General features: G+C 34.9%; 1 protein-coding gene across 4 annotated transcripts in view; it reads right to left on the bottom strand.

Annotated features, from left to right (window-relative positions):
* MRPS9 (mitochondrial ribosomal protein S9) overlaps positions 1-23,452 on the bottom strand; it is a 58,352-nt gene that overhangs the window by 22,309 nt on the left and 12,591 nt on the right. For all 4 annotated transcript variants that reach the window (XM_025039083.1, XM_006920791.3, XM_025039084.1 and 1 more), the window contains exons 3-4: positions 8,268-8,330; positions 8,153-8,183 (exon numbers count right to left, since the gene is read on the bottom strand). In XM_025039083.1, coding sequence (XP_024894851.1) covers positions 8,153-8,183; positions 8,268-8,330 — 94 coding nt within the window. The remainder of the gene's footprint in view (positions 1-8,152; positions 8,184-8,267; positions 8,331-23,452) is intronic.

The following is a 23,452-nucleotide window of genomic DNA, read 5'->3' as shown; positions in this document are numbered from 1 at the left end:
TAGGTGCATACTTGATTTCATATGTATGTTTGTATATGCATATATATATTACATATATATACACTTGATTTCATTCAAACAAAGATGTCACAGATTTTTAGATGCCCCATCATGTATCTTATACAAAGAGAGAAAAAAAGATGGCGTACTTCACAGTTCACATTAATTGTAAAATGAATCCTGTTGCCAAAATTGTTAAAATTTGAAATACTGAGTCTTAGGACTCACAAATATGGCATAAACAAACAAATGGTGACAGTGAATACGCTAATCAGTTCTGTCAATTTGCACCAAACGCCATTTAATTAAAATCAGCTTTTTGCTGCATTTTGATACTTGATAGTATCAAAATTTCCTTCATTATTATTTATTTTTAAAAATTTCTCACTGCTTCTTGCACATTTACTTTTTAAAATAAACTTTACAAATTTCTCTCAAAAGTCCTACGAGGATTTTGAGTGAAATTTATTAAAAAATTTGAAGGTACTTGCTTTGTAATATTATCCTTCCTTACAGGAACATGAAATCATTTTTCAGCTATTTAGATTTTCACTTATGACCTAAAAGTTTTATAATTTTCATATAAACCTCTTATCTATGTTTCTAAGTTTTATTTGCATTTGTTTTTGTTGCTCTTGATAATGCTCCTCAGTTATCTATACTTTCTATAACATTGATTATACAACACACTCTTCTATTATTTTTTAAATACTTCATATTTTAGTTTTAGGTTCGAAGCAAAATTGAGAGGAAGATGCAGAGATTTCTCATATACCCCCGCCCCCACATGTACACACATAGCCACCTCCATTATCAACATCCTTCACCAAAGTGGTACATTTCTTAATAATGGATGAACCTACACTGACACATCACGATCACCCAAAGTCTATAGAGTATATTAGGGTTCACTCTTGGTGTTATACATTTTATGAGTTTGGACAAATTTATAATAACATGTATCCACCACAACAATATCAAACAGAGTAGTTCTGATGCCCTAAAAATCCTCCGTGCACTTCCTATTCATTACTTCCTTATCCCTAACTCCTGGTGACCAGGGACCTTTTCGCTGTCTCCATAGTTTTGCCTTTTCCAGAAAGTCATATAGTTAGAATCATACATGCAACCTTTTCAGATCTGTTTCCTTCACTTAGTGATATGCATGTAAGGTTCCTCCAGGTCTTTTCATGGCTTCGTAGCTCATTTCTTTTTAGTTCCGAACAATATTTCATTGTCTCGATGTACTGGTTTAATTACCAACTAAAGAATATCTTCCAAGTTTTGACAATTATGAGTAAAGCTGCTACTAACACCTGTGTGCAGGTTTCTATGTAGACATAAGTTTTCAATTCCTCTGGATAAATATGAAGGAGCGCAATGATTGGATCATATAATAAAAGTATATTTAGTTTTGTAAAAACTGCCGAACTATCTTCCAAAGTGGCCACACAATTTTGCATTCCCAACAGCAATGAATTCCCGTTGTTCCACAACCTTGCCAGAATTTGGTGGTGTCAGTGTTCTGGAGTTTGGCCATTCTAATAGGTGAGTAGTAGTCTCTCACTGTTGCTTTAATTTGGACTTCTCTGAGGTGGAGCATCTTTTCATCTGCTTGCCATCTGTGTATCTTCTCTGGTGACGTGTCTGTTAAGGTCTTTGGCCCATTTTTAAACCAAGTTGTTTTCCAATTGTTGAATTTTAAGAGTTCTTTGTATATTTTGGATAAAAGTCCTTTTCTAAATAATTTCTACCATTCTTTGGCTTTCTTTTGTTCTCTTGACAGTAGTTTTTGCAGAGCAGAAAATTTTAATTTTAATGAAATTAGCTTATCAATTCTTTCTTTCAGGGATCATGACTCTGGTTATATCTAAAAAGCCATGGCTAAACCTAAGGTTATTAATTATTCATTCAATTTCTTTAAAAGATATAGGCCTAATCAAATCATCTACTTATTTTCGTGTAATTTTGGCAGATTGTGTCTTTCAAGGAACTGGTCCAATTCATCAAGGTTATCAAATTTGTAGGCACAGAGTTATTCATAGTATTTCTTAATTATCCTTTTAATGTCCATGGGATCTGTTGCAGTGTCTCCTATTTCATTTCTGATATTAGTAATTTATGTACTCTCCTCTTTTTTAGTTAGCCCGGCTATAGGCTTATTAATTATATTGACCTTTTCAAAAGAACCAGCTTTTGGTTTTGCCGATTTTCTCCACTGATTTCCAGTTTTCAATTTCATTCATCTCTGCTCTAATTTTTATTATTTCTGTTCTGCTTATCTTGGGTTTAATCTGCTCTTCTTTTTCTACTTTCCTAAGACAGAAGCTTAGATGATTGGTTTTAGATCTTCTCTTTAATGTATGCATTCAATGTTATAAATTTTCCTCTAAGCAGTGCTGTTGCTTAGTCTTCTTATAAAGAATAAATATTAGAATTCCCCCACCAGAGGCAAGGTTAGAGTTTATTGTTCTGGACTCCTTTGGTGCATTTACATATGTATACCTACTGAAGTATAGAAGATTGTTTGCATGTTAAAAAACACAAATGGTTTTAACTTGTTTTATACTATATACTTGCTGTAGACTGAATGTTTGTTTCCCCCCTTTCAAAAAATTCATATGAACCTAATTCTCACAATATGTTGGTATTTAGATTTGGGACCTTTGAGAGGTAATTAAGGCTATTTCCTAATGAATAGGCTTAATGCCCTCATAAGAGGAACTCCAGAGAGATCCCTGATCCCTTCCACTATGTAAGAACGCAGGGGAAGACAGCTGTCTATGAACCAGGAAGCAGGCTCTCACCAGACACCAAACACCAAAGTAAGAAAAAGCGAGGAAATAATAAAGATCAGAGTGGAAATAAAGAAAATAGAGACAAAAAACAAAAACAAAAAAAACCCAAAACACTTAAAAAGAACATGAAACTAAGAGCTGGTTCTTTGAAAGGATTAATAAAATTGACAAACAATACTCATAAAGAAGAGGGAGAGCCCAAATAAATAAAACCAGAAATGAAAGAGGAGATTACAACTGACTCCACAGAAATACAAAAGATCTTTAAAGAATACTAAGAACAATTACATGCTCACAAATTGGACAATCTAGAAGAAATGGATAAATTTCTAGAAACACACAACCTTCCAAGAGTAAACCAGGAAGAAACAGAAAGTCTGAACAGATTGATTACTAGCAATGAAATTGAAGCACTAATTGAAAAACTTCCAACCAACAAAAGCCCAGGAACGGATGGCTTCACAGGTGAATTCTATGAAACATTTAAAGAAAAATTAATATCTATTCTTTCCAATCTTTTCCAAAAAATTAGAGAGGAAGGAATGCTTCTGAATTTATTCTACGAGGCCAGCATTATCCTGATACCAAAATCAGACAAAGATAATACAGAAAAAGAGAATTATAGGCCAATATCCCTGGTGAACACAGATATAAAAATTCTCAACAAAATACTGAAAACTGAATTCAACAATATATTAAAAAGATTATACACCATGATCAAGTGGGATTTATATCACGGATGCAAGGATGGTTCAATATCCACAAAACAATTAATGTGACAAAACCAAGAATAAAAATCATATGATCATCTCAATAGGTGCAGAAAAGGCATCTGACAAAATTCAATATTCATTAATGATAAAAACTCTCAACAAAGTGGATATAGCAAGAACTTACCTCAAAATAATAAAAGTCATATATGAGAAGCCAAGTTAATATACTCAATGATAAAAAGCTGAATGCTTTTCTTATAAGATCAGAAAGAAGACAAGGATGCTCATTCTTACCACTATTGTTCAATATAGTATTGGAAGCTCTAGCCACAGCAATCATACAAGAAATAAAAGTCATCCAAGTAAAACGTCCATTATTTGCAGACAACATGATATTATATATAGAGAACCCTAAAGATTCCACCAAAAAACTATTAGAATAAATGAATTTAGTAAAGTAGCAAGATGCAAATTAATATATAGAAATCCATCATGTTCTATATACTAATAACGAATGATCAAAAGGAGAAATTAAGAAAATAATCCCATTTACAATTATATCAAAAAGAACAAAACACCTAGGAATAAATTTAACCAAGGAGGTGAAAGACCTGTACTCTGAAAACTATAAGTCACTGAAGAAAGAAACTGAAAAGGACAAAAATGAATAGAAAGATATATTGTGCTCTTGGATTGAACGATTATCATTAAAATGACCATATTATTCAAAGCAATCTATAGAGTCAATGCAATCCCTATCAAAATGCCTATGGCATTCTTTTCAGAACTAAAACAATAATCCTAAAGTTTATACAGAGTCACAAAAGACCATGAATATCTAAAGCAATCTGGAGAAGAAAGAACAATGTTGAAGGTATCATGCTCCCTGATATCAAACTATTCTAAAAAGCTATAATAATCAAAACAGTATGGTACTGGCACAAAAACAGAAACACAGATCAATGGAACAGAACAGAGAGTCCAGAAATAAACTCTTGCTTATATGATCAACTAATCTTTGACAAGAGGCAAGAATATGCAATGGAGTCCTTCAACAAATGGTATTGGAACAACTGCACATTATCATGTAAAAAAAAAAAAAAGGAAACTGGAACACTCTTATACCGTATACAGAAAGAAACTCAAAATGTATTAAAGACTTAAATGCAAGACCTGAAAACATAAAAGTCCTAGAAGAAAACAGAGTATTAAATTATTTGACATCAGTCTTAGTAATACCTTTTTGAATATGTCTCTTTGGGCAAGGGGAAAAAAAGCAAAAATAAACAAACGTACTTTATCAAACTAAAAATCTTCTGCACAGCAAAGGAAACTATCAACAAAATGAAAATACAAACTAGTGAAAGGGAGAATATATTTGTAAATGATATATCCAATAAAGGGTTGATATAAAAAACATATAAGAAACTCATATAACTCAATAACAAAAAAATAAACAATTTGGTCAAAAAATGGACAGAGGATGTGAAGAGGTATTTCTCCAAAGAAGATATGATGCTCAACATCATTAATCGTCAGAGAAATGAGATACCACCTTATACCAGTCAGAAGGGCTATTATCAACAAATAACAAACACTGGCGAGGATGTGGAGAATGTTGGTGGGAACGCACATGGGTGCAGCCACTATGGAAAACTGTATGGAGATTCTTTAAAAAACTAAAAAATAGATCTATCATAAGCCCCTGTAATACTTCTGGGTATTTATCTGAAGAAATTGAAAACACTAATTTGAAATGATGTATGAACCCCTACGTTCGTTACAGAATTATTTATAATAGCCAAGATATGGAAGCAACCTAGGTAGCCATCGATGGATGGATAAAGATGTGTACCTATATACAATAGAATATTATTCAATAATAAAAAAGAACCAAATTTGCGTCAACATGGTTGGACGTAGAGGGTATTATGCTAGGTGAAATAAGATGGAGAAAGACAAATACCATATGATTTCACTTATATGTGTAGTTTTTTAAATTAAAACTAGTGAACAAATAAAACAAAAACAGACTCATAGAAACAAATAACAAACTGATGGTTGCCAGAGGGGTGGAGGGATGGAGGGATGAGTGAAAAACGTAAAGGGGAAAACTGTTATTAATATTGTGATAACTTCGCACGATGACAGATGGTTACTAGACCTAGTGTAGTGAGCACATCGTAAGAAAATGTGGGATCACCTGTATACCTGAAACTAATATAATGTTGTATGCCAACTATACTTTAATAAAAAAATTTTAAAATAAATCAATATTGTCCTCTTATGTTTTCCCTCTTCTCTTTGACCAGACTTGCCAAAATCTGATTAATTTCATTGGCATTTTCAAAGAACTAGCTGGTTTTATTTATCCAACCATTTCTTTTAAATTTCTTCACTTTGTTCATCAACTTACTTCTTTTTTCCGCCTCTTTAACTAAATACTTAGTTCGTTTATTTCTAGTCTTTCTTAACGTCTAATAATCATGTTTGCCTCTGAATTACAAACTGTCCACATCCCATATGGTTTGATAGGAACTGTGCTCATTGTCGTCATATACTTCTAAACAGTCTGTAATTTCAATTTTGATTTCCTCTTTAATGATTCTATTGATTTTTAAGTCATAAAAATTGAATCTATATAATATCTACCCTTTTGGAATTTGTTAGGTTTTCTCTATAACCTATTACATCATAATTCTATTAATATTCCATTGGCATCTGCATAGCAAATGTATTCCTTGCACTTGTATCTATAAAATCATGCTATGCTATTCAAATTCTTTAAAGCCTTAGTTAACAGCTTTTGCTTTAAACATTTCAATGCTAAATGCTTGGTACAATAAGGTTCATGGTCGTCAGATCCATGAACCTTTGGTTTTATCTATATAAACTAACATTCTTGTCTCATTGAACCATTTTCTAATCTCTCTGAATTCCATTTTGTCTAGTATTACATACTACTCCTTGCTTCTGTCATCAATCAGTATATACCTTTGTTCTTCTCAATATTTTTATCACTTGCTTTAAACAGTAAAGCAGGATTTTTATATTAACTCAATCTGGAAGCTTTCATCTTTTAATAAGGGAAGCAGCAGCACATTACAGGTGTCATAATCTATTCAAATATAAAATTCACTCACATCTTTTAACATAAAAACCAGTTTGACCTATATTTACAACGCATAGCAAAATTGGTAGGTAGGTAGGTGGGTGGGTGGCAAAAAATATGTTGCTGATTATAAAGGAGTATTGTTTAAACATGGTTAAATATAGTTAACTGCAATGTAAGAAAATCCTACCAAGAGTGACGTATTTCTAAAATAACACATGGGCATTTTGCAGGAATGTACAGAAGTTTCAGTTGTTAAGCCCAACTGACAGTAATAATAAACTTCTAATGCTGAGAAGCTGGTAAAATTTGACAGAAAGAACCAGCCTTAGAGGGGCGGATATATAAAAAGAGATGCAATTAGTAGAGATATGTAAAACAAAGAGAGGAAGAGAGAGAAGTGAAGAGCCTGAGACGTTGAAAAACAGAGGAGCCACCTAAAAAATCACTATCACTGTTTATCACAGTGTATTTATTTCTATAATTACATAAACTAAATATTATAAAAACAGATGAAATAGGAGTGAAAACAGAAAAGACAGCTGTTGCTTCTATGAAAACTAAGTTGGCTGCTTTAGACTCAAAGGCAAGTCACTAAAAAAAGTTTGTTGAACTTCAGTGTGGTAAGGGGAAAAATCTGTAGAAATATAGAAATACTCTGCACTCAGATTTGTTAGAAAGTTCAAGTTATTTGTTCCATTGTAAATAATCAAAACTAAAAATCTTTGATGATGCATCAGTGGCAGGGTTATGCAAAAGAAATGAGGAAGAAATACATACTCAAAGAAAAAAAAACCTCTAGGGTTATGGCAAAAGATTGATAAGTAAATATAAATTTATATGTTTAGTGTTTTTGAGAAATAATTTCCTGCTTTAAAACTTTTTAAATGAATTGACAACTACCATCCATCCACAATGAATAAGAGGTTCCTAATGTAAACTAGAAAATAGTAAATATATTATTTCCTGGCAACCTTAAGTCTTATTGTATGTTTTCTTCAAGATTTTATCTTACAGATTTAAAAGATAAAGAGAAAATCTTAAGAGAAGCCAGAGAAAACGGTGGAGGGAGATAATGGGGGACAGGTAAGAATGATGGTTAATTGCTCATCAGAAACAATGCGAGAAAGACAATGGAATCACATCAATAAAGACCAAAAAATGTGGGGATCTATATTCAGTGAAAATATGAAGAAAAATTTTTACTTTTGATGTAAAAAAAAAACCCACTGAATTAGTTTTCAGATCTGTACCAAACATCTTCATCAAAAAGCATATTAGAATGCAAATAAATTAATGTGACATTATAGGCATAAACTCTAATCTGATCTAATTTTAATATTACTTAATTAAGAAGAAATCGGTTACAAACCCCCATAATTCGTTATTAGTTATAAACTATTTCTGACCAATGATGTGACTCTGCCAGGACATGAGAGTGCGTCGCCATAATACATGAGTGGGTGCTGATGTGCAGCAAAACACTGTAGTAAAAAAGAACTGTTTGTTTAATTCTTGAGCAAACTTACCTCTTTGTTTTGGAAAAATCTGTTCAGGATGCTGTAAAATAAATTAAAAGTGCATCAGATAATTATTGTAACATATAAACTTAAGTTAAATTTTTTAAAATATTAAGGTAATTACCTTCATTATTGGCCTGGCTCGCTTCTCAAACAAACCACTGGGAAAAAGGTAAGCAATAGCTCTCTGAAAATATACATAAAGGTTCATTAACAATTGTTATAAAAACCAGTTAATGTCACGACTAATAGTTATTGAGTGCTTACTATGTGCCAGACACCGAACTAAGAGTTTCAATACATTATTTCATTTCAAAACATTTTAAATGAAAGCATAAATTACTGCATACATAATTCTCTAAAAGAAAAAAAATCTGTAACTACAATAGTGTCCCTTTATCCAAAGGAGATAGTTCCAAGATCCGCAGGGATGCCCGAAACCATGGATAACACCAAACCCTGTATATTCTGTGTTTTTTCCAACACATACACAACTACGGTAAAGTTCACAGCTTCTCTTTGGCATACCCAAATTGCCAGCCTCACTGCTTTGGAGCCTCTATTAAGTGAAATAAGGATGACTAGAACACACTGTGATATCTCAAAAGTGGATCTGTGAACCAAGATGGCTAGTAAGTGACAAATGGGTAGGGAAACAAGTTCTCGTTAATGTCTGTTTCTCAATAGAGATGCTACTACTGGCACTTGAATGTGACAGCTCCAATGGAGGCAACTTTCCCTAATACTGCAGGTCATTTAACATCCCTAGCCCTTTTCTAAAAATCTGAGCCAGTGACATACACAGCGCTTGTGACAAATCTCACCCATACACATTTCCAAATGTCCTTTACTTCCGAGGCAGCAGCACTACTACCAACTGGAAAACAATTACCGTGTCTTCTCCAATCCCCTTTCTCACAATTAAAAACAAAAACGAAAAAACTGCACTTTCATTTTTGTTGGATGATGTCAGGTAAAAGTCTGTGGCCCTGGATCTGAGCGCCCTATCTGGCCTCAGAATGAACTGGCAGGTCGTGTGGGCACAGTGCTGCCCTTTGGAGAGCCTGTGGTCGGGGAGGGCCTGCTCTGCCCACCACACAGCCAGTGTGCTGGATTCAGTCCTGCTCCTGAAAAGTCAGGGCCTGTAATGGTGAGGTATAAATTCAATTACATTAGGGAGTCCAGTTGTGTCTCTGGGTCAAGCTTCATTCTCATTCAGCTTTTTGCCAATAAAATTGACTTACACACAAAAAAATCTTCTATATCAGAATGTTAATTTTGTGAACTGTTCCCTTCTAAAACCAGGCATACCTTTCCCTTCCTTCTCTGAAGAAGAAAAAAATGGATTCTATAATAAGTGATGTGAGACTACTGATTGCCATTTGGAAAAAGGATAAAACAATCCAAACCTCACACCAGGATAAACTCCAAATGAGTCAGAGAGATACAAATAGAAAATGAAAAACAAAACGAAACAAAAAAAAAAACCAAGTACGGGAAGACAATATGGGTGAATTCCTTTAAAATGCAGACGTCAGAAAGTCTTAACTATGACTCAAAATTTAGAAGTAAAAAAAGACTAATCAATTAAACTACATAAAAAAAAGAAAATTTTGTTTTCAAATGCATTCATAATAACAAAAGTGCAATTAAAACCAATGAAATAACATTTTTCATCTATGAGGACTAGCAAAAGCTCAAAAGCTTGACAGCACTCTGCTGGCCAGGTTAGAGACTCTCTAACGCCTTGCTGGTGGCAGTGTCAAATGGTACCACCTCTAAGGTTGGAAGTTTGGCACTATCTAACAAAACTATATATACATTTCCCCAAGCAATCTCGCTTCCACGAATTTACCCTGCCGGTACCTCCCCCCATAAATACAAACAATATAAGCACAGGTTATTCATTGATCTCTAAGAGCAAAATATTAGAAATGACCAAATCCCCATACACAAGAGTTTGGTTGAATAAATGATGGTACATCTATGTGATCAAGTACTCTATGCAGCAGTCTCCAACCTTTTTGGCACCAGAGGCTGGTGCTCCTATGAGAATCTAACACCTGATGATCTGAGGTGGAGCTGAGGCAGTGATGCTAGCATTGGGGAGCGGCTGCAGATACAGATGAAGCTTCGCTTGCTCACCTACCGCTCACCTTCTGCTGTGCGGCCCAGTTCCTAACAGGCCACTGACCGGTATCAGACCCTTGCACTATAGCCTTTAAAAAAAAGATTGAGAAAAGCAAGATGCAAAAAGAATGTACTTAAAATGAGACCACTGGTATAAGGAAGAGAAATAGAAATAAGAAAATACATATAAAAATAGGAGAAAAATACACAAAGGTTTCTTTTTGTAAACATAAACAGAGGAAGAATAAAATGGAAACTAATAAAAATCATTGTCTATTAAGGGATAGGTGGGAGCAGGGGGAAAAGCACAGGGATGAGAGTAAGACTTCTCTGAGTATACCTTTTCATATATACTCAAACTTTAAAGTATGTAAATGTTTTATATATGAAAGACAAAAATTTTCAAAAGAAACTCTAAAACAATACAAACAGAAACAAACCTATTTCTAATGACAAAAATAATTACAAGTAAATCTTCAACTTCACATGGTAGGCTTACTGTTAATAGTAATATAATTCTGAAATATTTTGTATATATTGCAGCATAAAGGAAATAAGTAAATATATTTTTTATAATAACCAAAATTTTACGGGAGATAAAAATATAAAAGTAATGTTAAGTTTGAATTACACAAATCAATATAAACTCATGATCCTTAAAAAACATTCTTTCCTATATTACTCCTATAATATTTTTAAAATATTATTTTTTAATTCTGTCCCCGGACAGAGCATAGAAGCAATAGAATTCCAGGAGCAGTGTGGGTGGCCCCTAGCATTCAAATCTTGGTTTCTAAATATGATTTCCTAGTATAAGGAACAGAGTCTCTTGGAGAAAAGGCTGATTCCAGGCCTAAGGCAGGGAAAGTACAAAGTGAGCCTAAGGCATCTTCTGTGCCAGGAAACAAGGAAGCGCTCAAAGGACACAGGCCAACATGAGACAATTTGAACACTGAAAAGAACAATGACAATGACAATGCCTTATAACACACTCAACATGAGGGGTATGCTTATGTTTAATAGTGTGCATGCACATACACACACATTCTGAAGGGTAGACAAGGAGAAAAGGAAAGCCTCTTTATAAAAACAATTCTAGTTAATAAAAGTAGAAGGAATGACAGAAGTAGAAAATTATTGTTTTACAACTTCCAGGGTAATTATTCATTTCAGGCAAGGATCATCAGTGGAAGCTAAAGTCACTGGCTGAAAGGTTATTGGGGAATAGAATATTCACATGGATTCAACATACCACCCTACAGATTACGAGTTACAGAAGGGAAAAACTACTTTTACAATAAAAAGGTCTAGTGGTCACCACCTTAACAAACGGACAATCAACAGTGGGACAAATTGACTATATGCCTCCTGGTGTGAGGCAATGAGAAGGCTACAATATCATGTAAGTAAAGTAGTGTCATTTATACATTCTAAATCTGATCATAAAGAAGCAATTAGAAAGCCAGAACGAGGGACAATTATACAAGACGGGTGGTCTGGGTTATGTAAAACTCCAGCTATAAAGACATTTTTGGGAAAAGTGGGGAAATTTCCATACTGATTACATATAACATTACAGAATTGCAATTGTATTAGATGTACTAGTGGTATTGTGGGAGACGATGGTATAAAGGGTATATGTATTTAGGTTTTAAATAAATGCTGATATATTTAGAGGTTAAGTGTTGTATCTGCATTTTGAATGGCTCACTCAAAGAAATTTATATATACAGAGAGATAAAGGTGGCAGAACATTAACAACTGGCAAATCCATGCCAAGGAAACCTGTGTGAAGGGTGTGCAGATGTGGTGCACGTTTGTGTCCATACTATATTCAAATTCTCTGAAAATTTCAATTTTCTTTAAAATAAAAAGTTGGGGGAAAAATCTTAAAAATTAAGAAAATGTGGTTTTCCCAAGCCCAACCTGTCTCAGCAGGGTGTACCAGGAGCCTACAGCATCTGTGAGCCAGCTGGACTTCAGGCCTGGTTCTCACAGTGATACAGAGGAGCCCCAAGTTGGCCAGAAGCAAAGCAACTACTGAATCCAAGGCCTGGGTGAGAATACTAAACAACGTGGAAGACTCAGTTCAACTCTTAACCATAATTACAAGGCGGGAAATCCAAATGACTTTCAAGTTGGTTTCAAGACATCACTGGCATTTTCAAATGTGAAAATGACTATTACCTTAGATGACCACCGAATAGGATCCTAGAGGGAAATGAAAATGTGAAGAATTCCATCCTACAGTTGGATTTCCAATGAAAAAAGATGACTTAGAAAAGTCACAAGTAAGTTAACTGGTAAACGTGAAAATAAACTGTCAATTGCAAAGGATGTCTAGGTATTACAGGCAATCTGAATTAAAAAAAAAAAAGAAAACAAGCTAATAAAGAATTTGCTGGAAGTATTCTAAATTCAATGAAAGGATGAAGGAAAGTGGGTTTGCCTTAAAAAAGAAAACCTCAGCTAAAATAAATTAACATATATTTACTAATTTATAATTCCTCACTCTATCAGGTTGTAATAATACAATTTACCAACTATATTATACTATGCTACATAATATACTGCATGCTGTATCAGTAATTAGTAATATAGTATATATACACTATGCTATATTATACCAACTATATTATATTTGTTCCTAAATATATTAGGTTTTGTACCAAATACTATGAAGAAGGTCCACAGAGCAAAGGATACCATTTCAGATAAAAAGCAAAATCTTAAATTCAGTAAAAACAATGAAAAACATAAGATGGAAAAAAAGGAACAAGAGAGGGAACAGTAAATAAACCAGTTGTTTTTTAACCAAATTAAATACAGAAAAGAGAAAGACACGCTCCTGGTATGCTTTCTGCCTCTGTTCAGTACGCGTGGACTAGCATCAACGCGACCCTACCTGCTCCTCCCACTGATCTCCTGTGGGCACACTAAATCAGATTTCTTACAAATTCTGAAGCAAACAAAGGACTACCTGGATTTTATGAAAAAAGGCATTTTGCTGCTTTCTGTGCCTACTTAACTCAGTCAGCAAACACAGCTGTTAAAACTCAAGTCGGTGAATACCCTTTTGATTGAAATAAACAGTAAATATTTCTAAGAACGAGAAAATTCTGAGAGTTGGTATTAAGTTGAACAGCCTATCACTATGTTCTGGGCACAGCATTACACGTTATAAACCCTTGCTTTCATCGCATTTCAGAATTCTGAAGAAAGGGAGTGGTAAACATGAAAATAGGATGAACATGTAAATAACATAATCCTTATTGTGTCTTATAGCCATAAAAACATTTTTCAAGGACCACCATTTCCGGTGACTCTGGTTTGTAAGGACGGCACTTCATCCATTTGTTGTGAGGATTAAATAAGGTATTTATGGAAGCATAGCACACAGCAGGTACTTGATAAATGTGAGCTCTATAAAAATGTTCAGTCTACGTGAAGTACTTGCCCACATTCTTTTAAGACTTATAGTCATGCATTCATTACCTCTATTTTACAGATGAAGAAGAAGCAGTTAAAGCAGCTAGCCCGAGATCACACTGAAATAAATGGCAAAGCTCAAACTTGAACCTTCTGAGATTTAATTTCGGAACATGCTCTTTCTTCCTTCGCTATCTCAGAGAACCAATCTAATTCTCTCAGAAAACAGGTTTACTTCATTGACATCAAGGACATGCAGCTATTTAGCAGCAAAATTACAAGTAAAACCCAAATGTGCTTACAGGAAAATTAAGTGACCATTTACCTTGACGAATATTATTCACTAAATATTTATCCCACCCAATTTCAGGCGCTCTGCTAGTTTAGAAAGATGGGTAAAAGATACGATTCCTCACTCATAGCAGTGGAGACAGATGCGCACATAATCTCAAACACAGGGGCTGTTACAAGAGATACGTAAAATCACATGACATAATAAAGTAATATACACAGGACGTGTGACAGAACTATTTATAGGTTACATGGTTATAGGTTATAAGAATGTGGGCAAGTACTTAACACAGACTGAACATTTTTGTAGAGCTCACATTTATCAAGTACCTGCTGTGTGCTATGCTTTTATAAATACCTATTTAATCCCTAGAAAAAATGAAGTTGATGTCCTTACAAACCAGAATCACCGGAAGTGCCAGTACTTGAAAAATGTTTTCATGATTATAAGACATGACGTATTGAGGAGGGTGGTCAGTTACTTTTTTCAGTGATACTTTTCATTCGGCTTTTCTTAAGTCACTTTAGCCTTTCTAAACAAGTGCCTTTACATGCTGTTTTCCCTGCCAGGAATACCTTTACTCTATTTCTCCATTTAACACATTCCCATTTGTCTTCTGAGAATTACATCAAACGCCACCTTGCCTGCAACCACTTCCCTGACCCCTCTAGGACCCCGTTACTCCCTTCTCTATTCACACCCCTTTAGCGCACGTGCCATGCTTTCCTACTGCTCCTCCATCTTGGCCAGACCAGAATGGCCAGGCCATTTTCTCCCCATCCTTGTTTCTGCCTTCGACTTCCACATTACCTGGAGCAATCACAAAGGGCTGAAACGTACTTTTTTCCTTTCACATGCCAACTGCTGCCATATTTGTGAGCAACCCAAGTGCTCACGTGAAAGGGTCATCTAAACAGGACTCCTGGTGTCATCCGAGCCAACAAACAACCCTCAATTCCTACTCCCATTCCTATCCTCAGAAGCACAGGCTCACTTACTGAAACACTCCATTCTTTCCCCAACAGATTTCAATCTGGCCTCACCATAATTCCAAATGTGCAACTGCTTGGTCAAGAGTCACCAAGGCTTCTTTTCAAATCTCAAGACTTTTTTTCAGGTCTCTTCCATATGAGGTCGCTGTCTTCCCCTCTTTTACAGCTATGCCCCCCTCCTATATCTCTGCAAGTTTCTTCTTGTCTTTGCTAAACACATCTCTGTTCCCCCCTCAAATGCTGGTTTCCTCTGTTGTTTCATTCAGATAAAAGCAACCATTTTCTACACTTCTAAATTTCTCTTTATTCTTTTGTAGTATTTTTGAGCTGTTTTCCAAAGCAGTTCGGGCATTTTACATTGTTTCAGTGAAAGACAATATAAAAATGAAAATGCAGAATGATATTACTTATACTTCCAAAGTATTTTTTTCTTTTAAATAACAAGGCAAAAATACAAATTCTTGTTTAGAGGGGAAGTGTCAGAGCAATGGTCTAGGCAACACTGCCCAACAGAACTTCCTCCAATGACAGAATTAGTCTATAATCTGTGCTGTCTGATACGACAGCCAATAAGCCTACATGACTAATGTGCACTTGACATGTTAGAAGTGCAACCAAAGAACTAAATTTTATCTAATATCAATTAACTTTAAACAACACATAGCTAGGGGAAACCACACAGCTATAGGCTGTTTTGACCAAAGCCTTCAAGCAGTACAGCTAGTACTGTACTGATGCTACTGATGTGTATTTCAGCAAGGCTTTTAAATTTCATTAAATTGTTACGAAGTCCACAATTTAATTTTACTGGTTTAAGTTAAAAAGCAAAAATCTACTGCCACAACAGAGTAGTAACCCAGTCTTTGAATAGATTTCCACAATGAAGCTGGGCTTGATGACTGTTCCTGATTTTCTCTTTCGTGAGGTTAGAGGGTGGGACGGTAGCACTTTAACACCTCAGAAATGTGACTTGATTCTTCGAGGCTTGAATGGGTTAACGCCATCATGGAAACCACCTGGAAAGCTGGTGTTCCCGACACCTCTCTTGGTACTGCTGAGGCCCTCTGCCACTGACCAGAACGGCCTGTGCAGAATGGGCCTAAGGTAAGAGAATTTGGATCGTATACCCCATTTCAGCCTGGATTTCAGTGCTGGGGCAGAAGAGAGAAACGTTTATATACTGGAAGTAGCAGAAAATCTAAGTGCATGTATACCCACAAATATGCATATGGGGTGAAAATGAGAGTAATATCACAAAAGTCTCCAGATTCCCAATTGGTCTTCTTGTAGTTTTCATTAATTTGAGGGTCCTTATTGTCACAGCTCTTGTTATCCCCCCACCCTTTTGTTCTTTTTCCCTTGTTAATCTTGCTAACGGAAAGAAAAAGATAAAAATATCGAGTTGTAACAGATACTGAAAACTCTTTCTCCATGTTTTTGTAACTCCTTCCTCCTAGAAACAAAGCATAAAAGTCACCAAACATAATGACAAAAATGACAAGTGCCTACCTCCTCTTGTGTCATAGGAACAATCAGTTGAAGAAACAACATCGTCCTTGGGAGCCCGCGAGAATAGGGCCTTGTTTGCAAATTGTCTTCCAGGGCACCTCCTCTTGCTCACTCTCGTGTGGCTTTCAGTCTAGGTCCAGAGTAAGTCTCCCCACCAGCATCTTTCTCTCCAAAGCCTGCCATTGCCAATGACGTAGCTACTGGAAAGTCTACATGACTACAAAGCACACAGACATGTGTGCTGCAGTCGGCTGTTTCAGCACCCATGTCACCAGCGTGGTCTTACTGAAGTAACTGCTACTTGTTATTATGGGCAGCTCAGTATCAGCTTTGAAGACACTGACCCCAAACCACCCTGTGATGGGAGCAAGACCCTCTCAGGGAGCATAACAGTATCCTGCTTCCATCCTTTCAGACCTTCTTTCTATCCCGTAGCCCAAGATTAAGACTTTGCCTTCCCTAACCAAGATTACCTAGCCCTAACTCAAGGCCAGGCTAGGAGAAATTAGGCCAGTGGCAGGTACACCCTATGCCCCTAAGTTGGTCTATTAGGGTACTGGAACTTGACATTTATTTTAGTAGCAGGGCATTTGCTCAAGCTCTTTGAAATAAAAATTTAACTCTCCATCTCTATCCTCACTCCCACTGCCCTTTGGCTTTCTCGAGCAGTTTTCCTTAAAAGCCACAGGCTCTTCTAAGAGACTTCCCCTTGCTCTCCCTGAAGCCACAGACTTCATCCTCACTCCTCACACCTGACAGCCTCTGCCCCATACTGGACAACACTTCATGGAAGATAGTTTTCCATGGGCTGATTTCTTGAGTCCCTGGGGCTTCCCCAAATACACCATGACTAAAAATAAAATTCCCAATTCAACATAAAGCTAAGGAGAGTATTTTAAATAAGATAATTATAATATAGAGTTAGTAACAAAAATGGTTGGGGACAGCTGGGCAATTTCACATAAAATTTTAAATTGAGGTAAAGATTTGGTTAGGAAAGGTTCAGAAGTATAACTAGAAAAGAAAATGAGAAACACAAAGGCAAAGGAAGTGTTAACATAGTTTTTTAAAGCAGTTTTCTGATATGTTATTCAGAACTACCTATATTAGAATGATAAAAAAGGCTGAATTTAAATATAAGGACAGGTGAAATTAAGGTAACCAGAAAATCACTGGAGGAAGTGGTGTGGGAACTACCTGGCTCTGTTAATGTTGACCAATCTGTCAAATGCTGTGCCCTGTGATTCCCTGACACGAGTGTGGCCTCATCCCGGCACTAGAGAAAAAGCACCAGCAGGAAATGGCCCTCGAGTGCCTGAAAATCAGAGGAAAATTGGCATTTCATATTGGAATTGGGGTTTGGCCCACCTGGACCAAGTTTATCAACCAGGACAGAATTAGCAGAAATTTCATAATTATCTGAAATAAGTACTTTTTCACTTCTAAGCAATCTATATGAAAAACTTACTTAAACCAAGAAAAACAATCCTTCCACAAAAACAAAACTATGTATATCAGTTGGAACTCAATTAATGATTCTCCAAAAAGCTTGAAAATAGTATTACTAGCCTAATATTTTTATTTGTTTTAGGCTTAACATTTATTTCAAGAGACCTTCTCAGTCTAGGAGTAAGAATTTGGACGTGGTCTGTAGTTAACAAACAGGTATTCAAACACCATCAACACCCATGAACACATACTAAAACAGGTGCAAAATCACTGCCTCACTCTGATTTAAGGTTGTTGATGCCTTAATCTTTCAGTTTTAAATTCACTCCGAAGAAAATGTGAGCCATAAGGAAACACAGGGTATTTTCCCATAGTAAGTTCTACCTTAACAATTCCTATATTATGTTCTTGAATTTGTATGGAATTCAACTTGGCAAAGTTCTTGGATGTTTTTAACTAATCCCATATTTGAAAAAATTGTTACATATATGGCTTCGGTTCAATGATTGGTTGTGACAAAAACAAAAAAACAAAAACCCTGCTTCTTCTGGGGAAAAAAAAAGGTGGAGAACAGACAGTCCCAACTTACAATGATTCAACTTATAATTTTTCGACTTCATGGTGGTGCAAAAGAGATATGCATTTCACAGAAAAACATACTTAAAGTTTTGAATTTTGATCCTTTCCTCAACTGACAGGCAGTACGGTACTCTCGTGATGCTGGACAGTGGCAGTGCCCAAAGCTCTCAGCTGGCCACGTGATCACCAGGGTGCCCAACCAGTACGTGACAGTGTGTTCACAGTGACAGAGACTTTGTCCAACAATGGGCTAATGTAAGTGCTCTGAGCATGTCTCAGGTAGGCCAGGCTAAGCTATGATGTTCGGTAGGTTAGGTGTATTAAATTTCTTTTTTTAAAAAATGTATTCTGACTTACGATATTTTCAACTTAACATTGGGTTTACCAAAATACAACTCTCTCATAAGTCCAAAACCATATGTATACAGTTAATGATAAGTATAGAGAGAATCCTTTATAAATTTATTAGACTGCAGCATGATTTATTTGAATCTAAAATAAAAAAATACCGACAAAAATAAAGAATGTAAACTTTTACAAGTTAATCCAAGTAACTCATAGAGTAATATGATTCTCATTTGTAAACATGTTTCTTGATTTTTTAGATTTTATCTAGAATGTTGGTAATGGAAGGGTTCCCTGAAATGAAGGGAAAGTATTTAACTCTATTCTTTGGTTTATGTCAAAGTATAAAAGGACTGCAGACTCAGCCCAGAAGCACGGGGTCAGGAATGCAATCTCAATTAATTAGGTATCCCAGCTGGGCAGGGGGTTTGCAGCTGTTAACTTGATCAATGACTTACCTAAATGTCATCTCTACTGATTCGCTTATAAATTACTAGCAAGTGAGACTAATGTACAGGTGCTAATTTATTTAAACTGTTCTCTACATTTCTACATAGCTTTATAAACTGCATCTGGCACCTAATGTTAGCTGTCAGTTGTACTTAGACATGCCTGTCCTAACGACTCTGTTCATTAGAAGTGAGCACAAATTATGAAATATTGTGAAAAATGATACATCAAATGGAATGGGCACAGCAAATCAATTAGAGAAACTTCATACAGCACATTCACACTTAGGAGAATAAAACATTCTGGTTTCAGAATGAGGTCTATAATACCAATTAAAAAGTAATTGGTAGGCTTCAGCAGTGTTATATATCAATTTGCTGGCTTTTTTCCTGAAATTCTATAGTAATATAGAACTTAACTTTTAATTCCCAAATAAAGACATTAGTAAATGCAAGTGCAATTCCACATTCATAATATTTTATATAACCACAACGTCTCCACCTTAAAATTTATAACAGATACTGCTTAACTCAAAAATGAAAATGCACATACCAGTGGTCCTTAACTTTGTGTGTTTATGGCGTGATTTCTGGAGGAATCATTTTTGATGGTACATTTGAAAAGATTAAAAAAGACTCAACAGTACTGAACAGATTAGCAATAACGGTCATTCCAAGTCCACTCTAATGTAACAATGTGTGATAGTGTCTACAGAATTCCATGGGCACTGACTGCACTACACACCCAGCCAGCCTTTAGCCTTGGGGCATGATTTGAGGACATCTGTTTATACCCTGCCCCTGTTGCATACTTGGGGCTTATTTCTTTATAGTTCCCACACACAGAATATCCTTTGGATCAAAGTATGCTTTACATCGAATTACAAAACCCACTCATCTCAATGTTTATTTGACAGATTCCTCCTCACAATATATATACTGTTACAAAAAATACTTCTTAGACACGGATCAACACCTGGAAGATACCTGTGAAAGGTTTATGGAACAGGGGTTGAGAACTGCAGCATTAAGACCTATTTCAAAATATTCAGTATGCATTTTAAGCTCTTTTTAGCAAGTCACCATATGCACTACTGATTGTTAGAAGGGACTGGTTTTTCCTCCTGTTAGATCCTCTGAAGGTTATCGGTGAGTGGTTCAGCGGGAAAGAGCAAAAAGTGGTTTCTTTCTTTTCGATATACTTTTAAAAATCAGGAAAAATTAAACTTTTTGAAATGGAGAAAATCTATAGCTGTTTGTGACTAATTTATTTTTAGTTAATTTGGTATTTTACCAACTAAAAATAATTTTTTCTTATAAATTTAATAGCAAGACTGAACATTAAATATAGCAAATTTTGCAAAAAAAAATCTAACAAGTAGATATATAGTCTGTAGTTTTAATAATTAAAAATCTAAATAATGACTAAAATCAACAGTGACAAGCAGAATTATTTTTATTCACAAAATTTTATCTGTGATATTTCTTCTTATTTTACCAACTCACATCTGAACTCTTATTAAAAGCCTTTTTAAGGAAACACTAGCATATTAAATTAGCTGAGAATATTTTTCACACATAAGTTATGTATGCTGCATTCATTAAGGCCAAAGCCCAGATTCAAACTCAACTTTCTGGAATAAAGCTATAAACCTAGACATCAACCAAAAAAAAAGGCCTATGGAGAGCAGAAACAGCTGACAAAAATTCATGATTTTATTCAGTAGGAAAGGCATATAGAACCTCATGCTGAATCCAATGGCTCTTAGATTTAATTCACAAACCCAGCAAGTTTCATTATGCTGGAAGGGTGGAAGGCAGGCAAGAGTGGCTAGAGGCAGACGCAGAGGCAGAGACACCTTGACAGGAAAGGAGATGGCAAGAACCAGAATTAAGCATAGGCAGACCATTCAGTGCAGGCACAAACATGCACTATGAGCCACAGTTGGGGTATAACAATTTAACAACCATACTAAAAAGGAAAATCCTGAGGCACTGTAACGTTAACATATACTCACTATACTCTACTATACAAGGTTGGGGAAACTGCAAATCACTTTAGAAAATGTTACTAAAAATAATTAATCTTTGGAACTATAGACCAAACAGACTTTGGATACAAAATCACCTTGTACTGCCTTGGTCTCTTCAACAACAAATACTTACTACCCCATAAGGAATGTGTATAAGGCTCCCAGACAGCATTGCACATGTATAAGAAGTTTTTAAAAAGGGGTGGTATTTTTTATTATAAGTTAAAATTAATGGAAAATTCTCTTTTGTGGAATATCTAATGTCTTGATCATATTAAAAAAACAAAAAATTACTGTACCTACTTTTAATTTATATATTAAAAGCCAAACACACATAAAAAGCATTATAATTTTTAAATATGTAACAGCAATCACAGTGATCTTCCAAAGATTATCTGGAAGCTTAAAAGGGATATCAAAGTATTTATTTTTGTCTTAGAAATAACTAAGCATTTTATCAGTATGGAAATGCTAAATGAGACTCAAAAGTTATCCTGTCTCTCAGGTTATATATGTCGCTGAACCTCTTACAAAAATAATAGTTTCAAAAACATAAAATGAAAACAAGAACCATAATGGGTATATAATTTTAAAACCTTGATGACAATTGGTTTTCACTGTCCTCTTTGCTTTTATGTCTACTCATATGCCAAAGGGAGTTCACTAAATTTAATAAAATGTCCAAAGAGTTAATTGATACAAAATGTGAGACTTGTGAAGCAGATCTATCACTTGCAGGTAAGTTTAGCACAAAAGAATTACGTCACCGGTATCAAGGAAAATGGCTAACACTCCCACACGGGCTTTTAGATAGTGAGTGAGGGGAGACAAAACACCAACCTATGACATAATGCAACCTCCAGTTTAAATCACTCAGTGATAAATCAATGTACTCAACAGAATTTCAGATTATTTTTCCCAACATTCGGTCTCAGGTGGCAGGGAAGATTTGTATGACAAAGGCAATTAGAAAACTAGTAAGTTATGGTGGATTTTATTTATTGCAATTAATAGTAATGAGAACAATAACACATTGCCTTAATCTCATTCTCCTTAGTTATATCCTTAGGTAGGCAAGCAGCTATTACTATTTTGGAGATGAGAAAATCAAGTAATAGAGTGCTGTAACTTCCTAAACATTACAATGCTAGTTACACTGAAAAAAAATCTCCTTATCCCAGGTTCTGCATCTTCCTACGACATCACTTCAATTATAATGATTTTTTTTTAAAAAGATCTTTTTAACAAATTCTGCATCTATATTCCTCACAAGAAAGTCAGCTTCATTTTAAGAGTTTATATATTTTAAAGAAGCAATTGGATATTTTTTCAGATTAATTCATGATTTCATTACTTTACTTGCTAAATCTATGGGAGATTTTTATTATATTCTATTACCACAATGACACAAAATAACATCAACTTACTTTCACTGTACACACGCATACAGTTTTAAAGTACAGAAGAGCTGTCCCTCCTACATTTACATAGTGATGTTAAACATATCTTCTCTGAAAAACAATCCTATATTTTAAAAACCAGAACTTAACATACTGTTTCTACCTGACTGAATGATAGGATCTTTTAAGATTTCTCTAAATAAAATAAAAAAGGTATTCTAGATGAAAACATCAACATGTGTCTGTAGTAAACACCTTAACAACAACAAAAATTTAAAGATATTTAATATATGAAAGTAGATATTTTAAATCTTAAAATTTTTGCTTAAATGCATTTCATAGATGGTTTTGGCTATTATTATTTTAGCAAATGAGTATTAAGCAGTATAGAAAAACAAGTTTCTAATACATAAAATAATAAAAGGTTTAATCTAAAGACAATGGCACCTAATTTACTTATGTGGAAATTCTACAGTAAACCTAAACTTTTAACTAGGTGACTAAATTAAATTATCGGTGATATCTAATCTGTAGAAATTAAATTCTAATAAAAATAATTTTAACATACAAAACTAATATTCTGATTAAACATCCAAGCAAAGAACTAACCACTCCAATCTAATTTGTTTTTAATACTTATGCTGTGAAAATGTTTATCTGTTCAAATAGAATTACAAAACTGTTGACTGATTCTGTTTCTCT

Source organism: Pteropus alecto, unplaced genomic scaffold (assembly GCF_000325575.1).
Source record: "Pteropus alecto unplaced genomic scaffold, ASM32557v1 scaffold288, whole genome shotgun sequence".
In the NCBI taxonomy this organism is placed as follows: Eukaryota; Metazoa; Chordata; class Mammalia; order Chiroptera; family Pteropodidae; genus Pteropus; species Pteropus alecto.
Note: the sequence above shows the minus strand (reverse complement) of the source record. Positions and strands in the feature narration are given on the sequence as shown.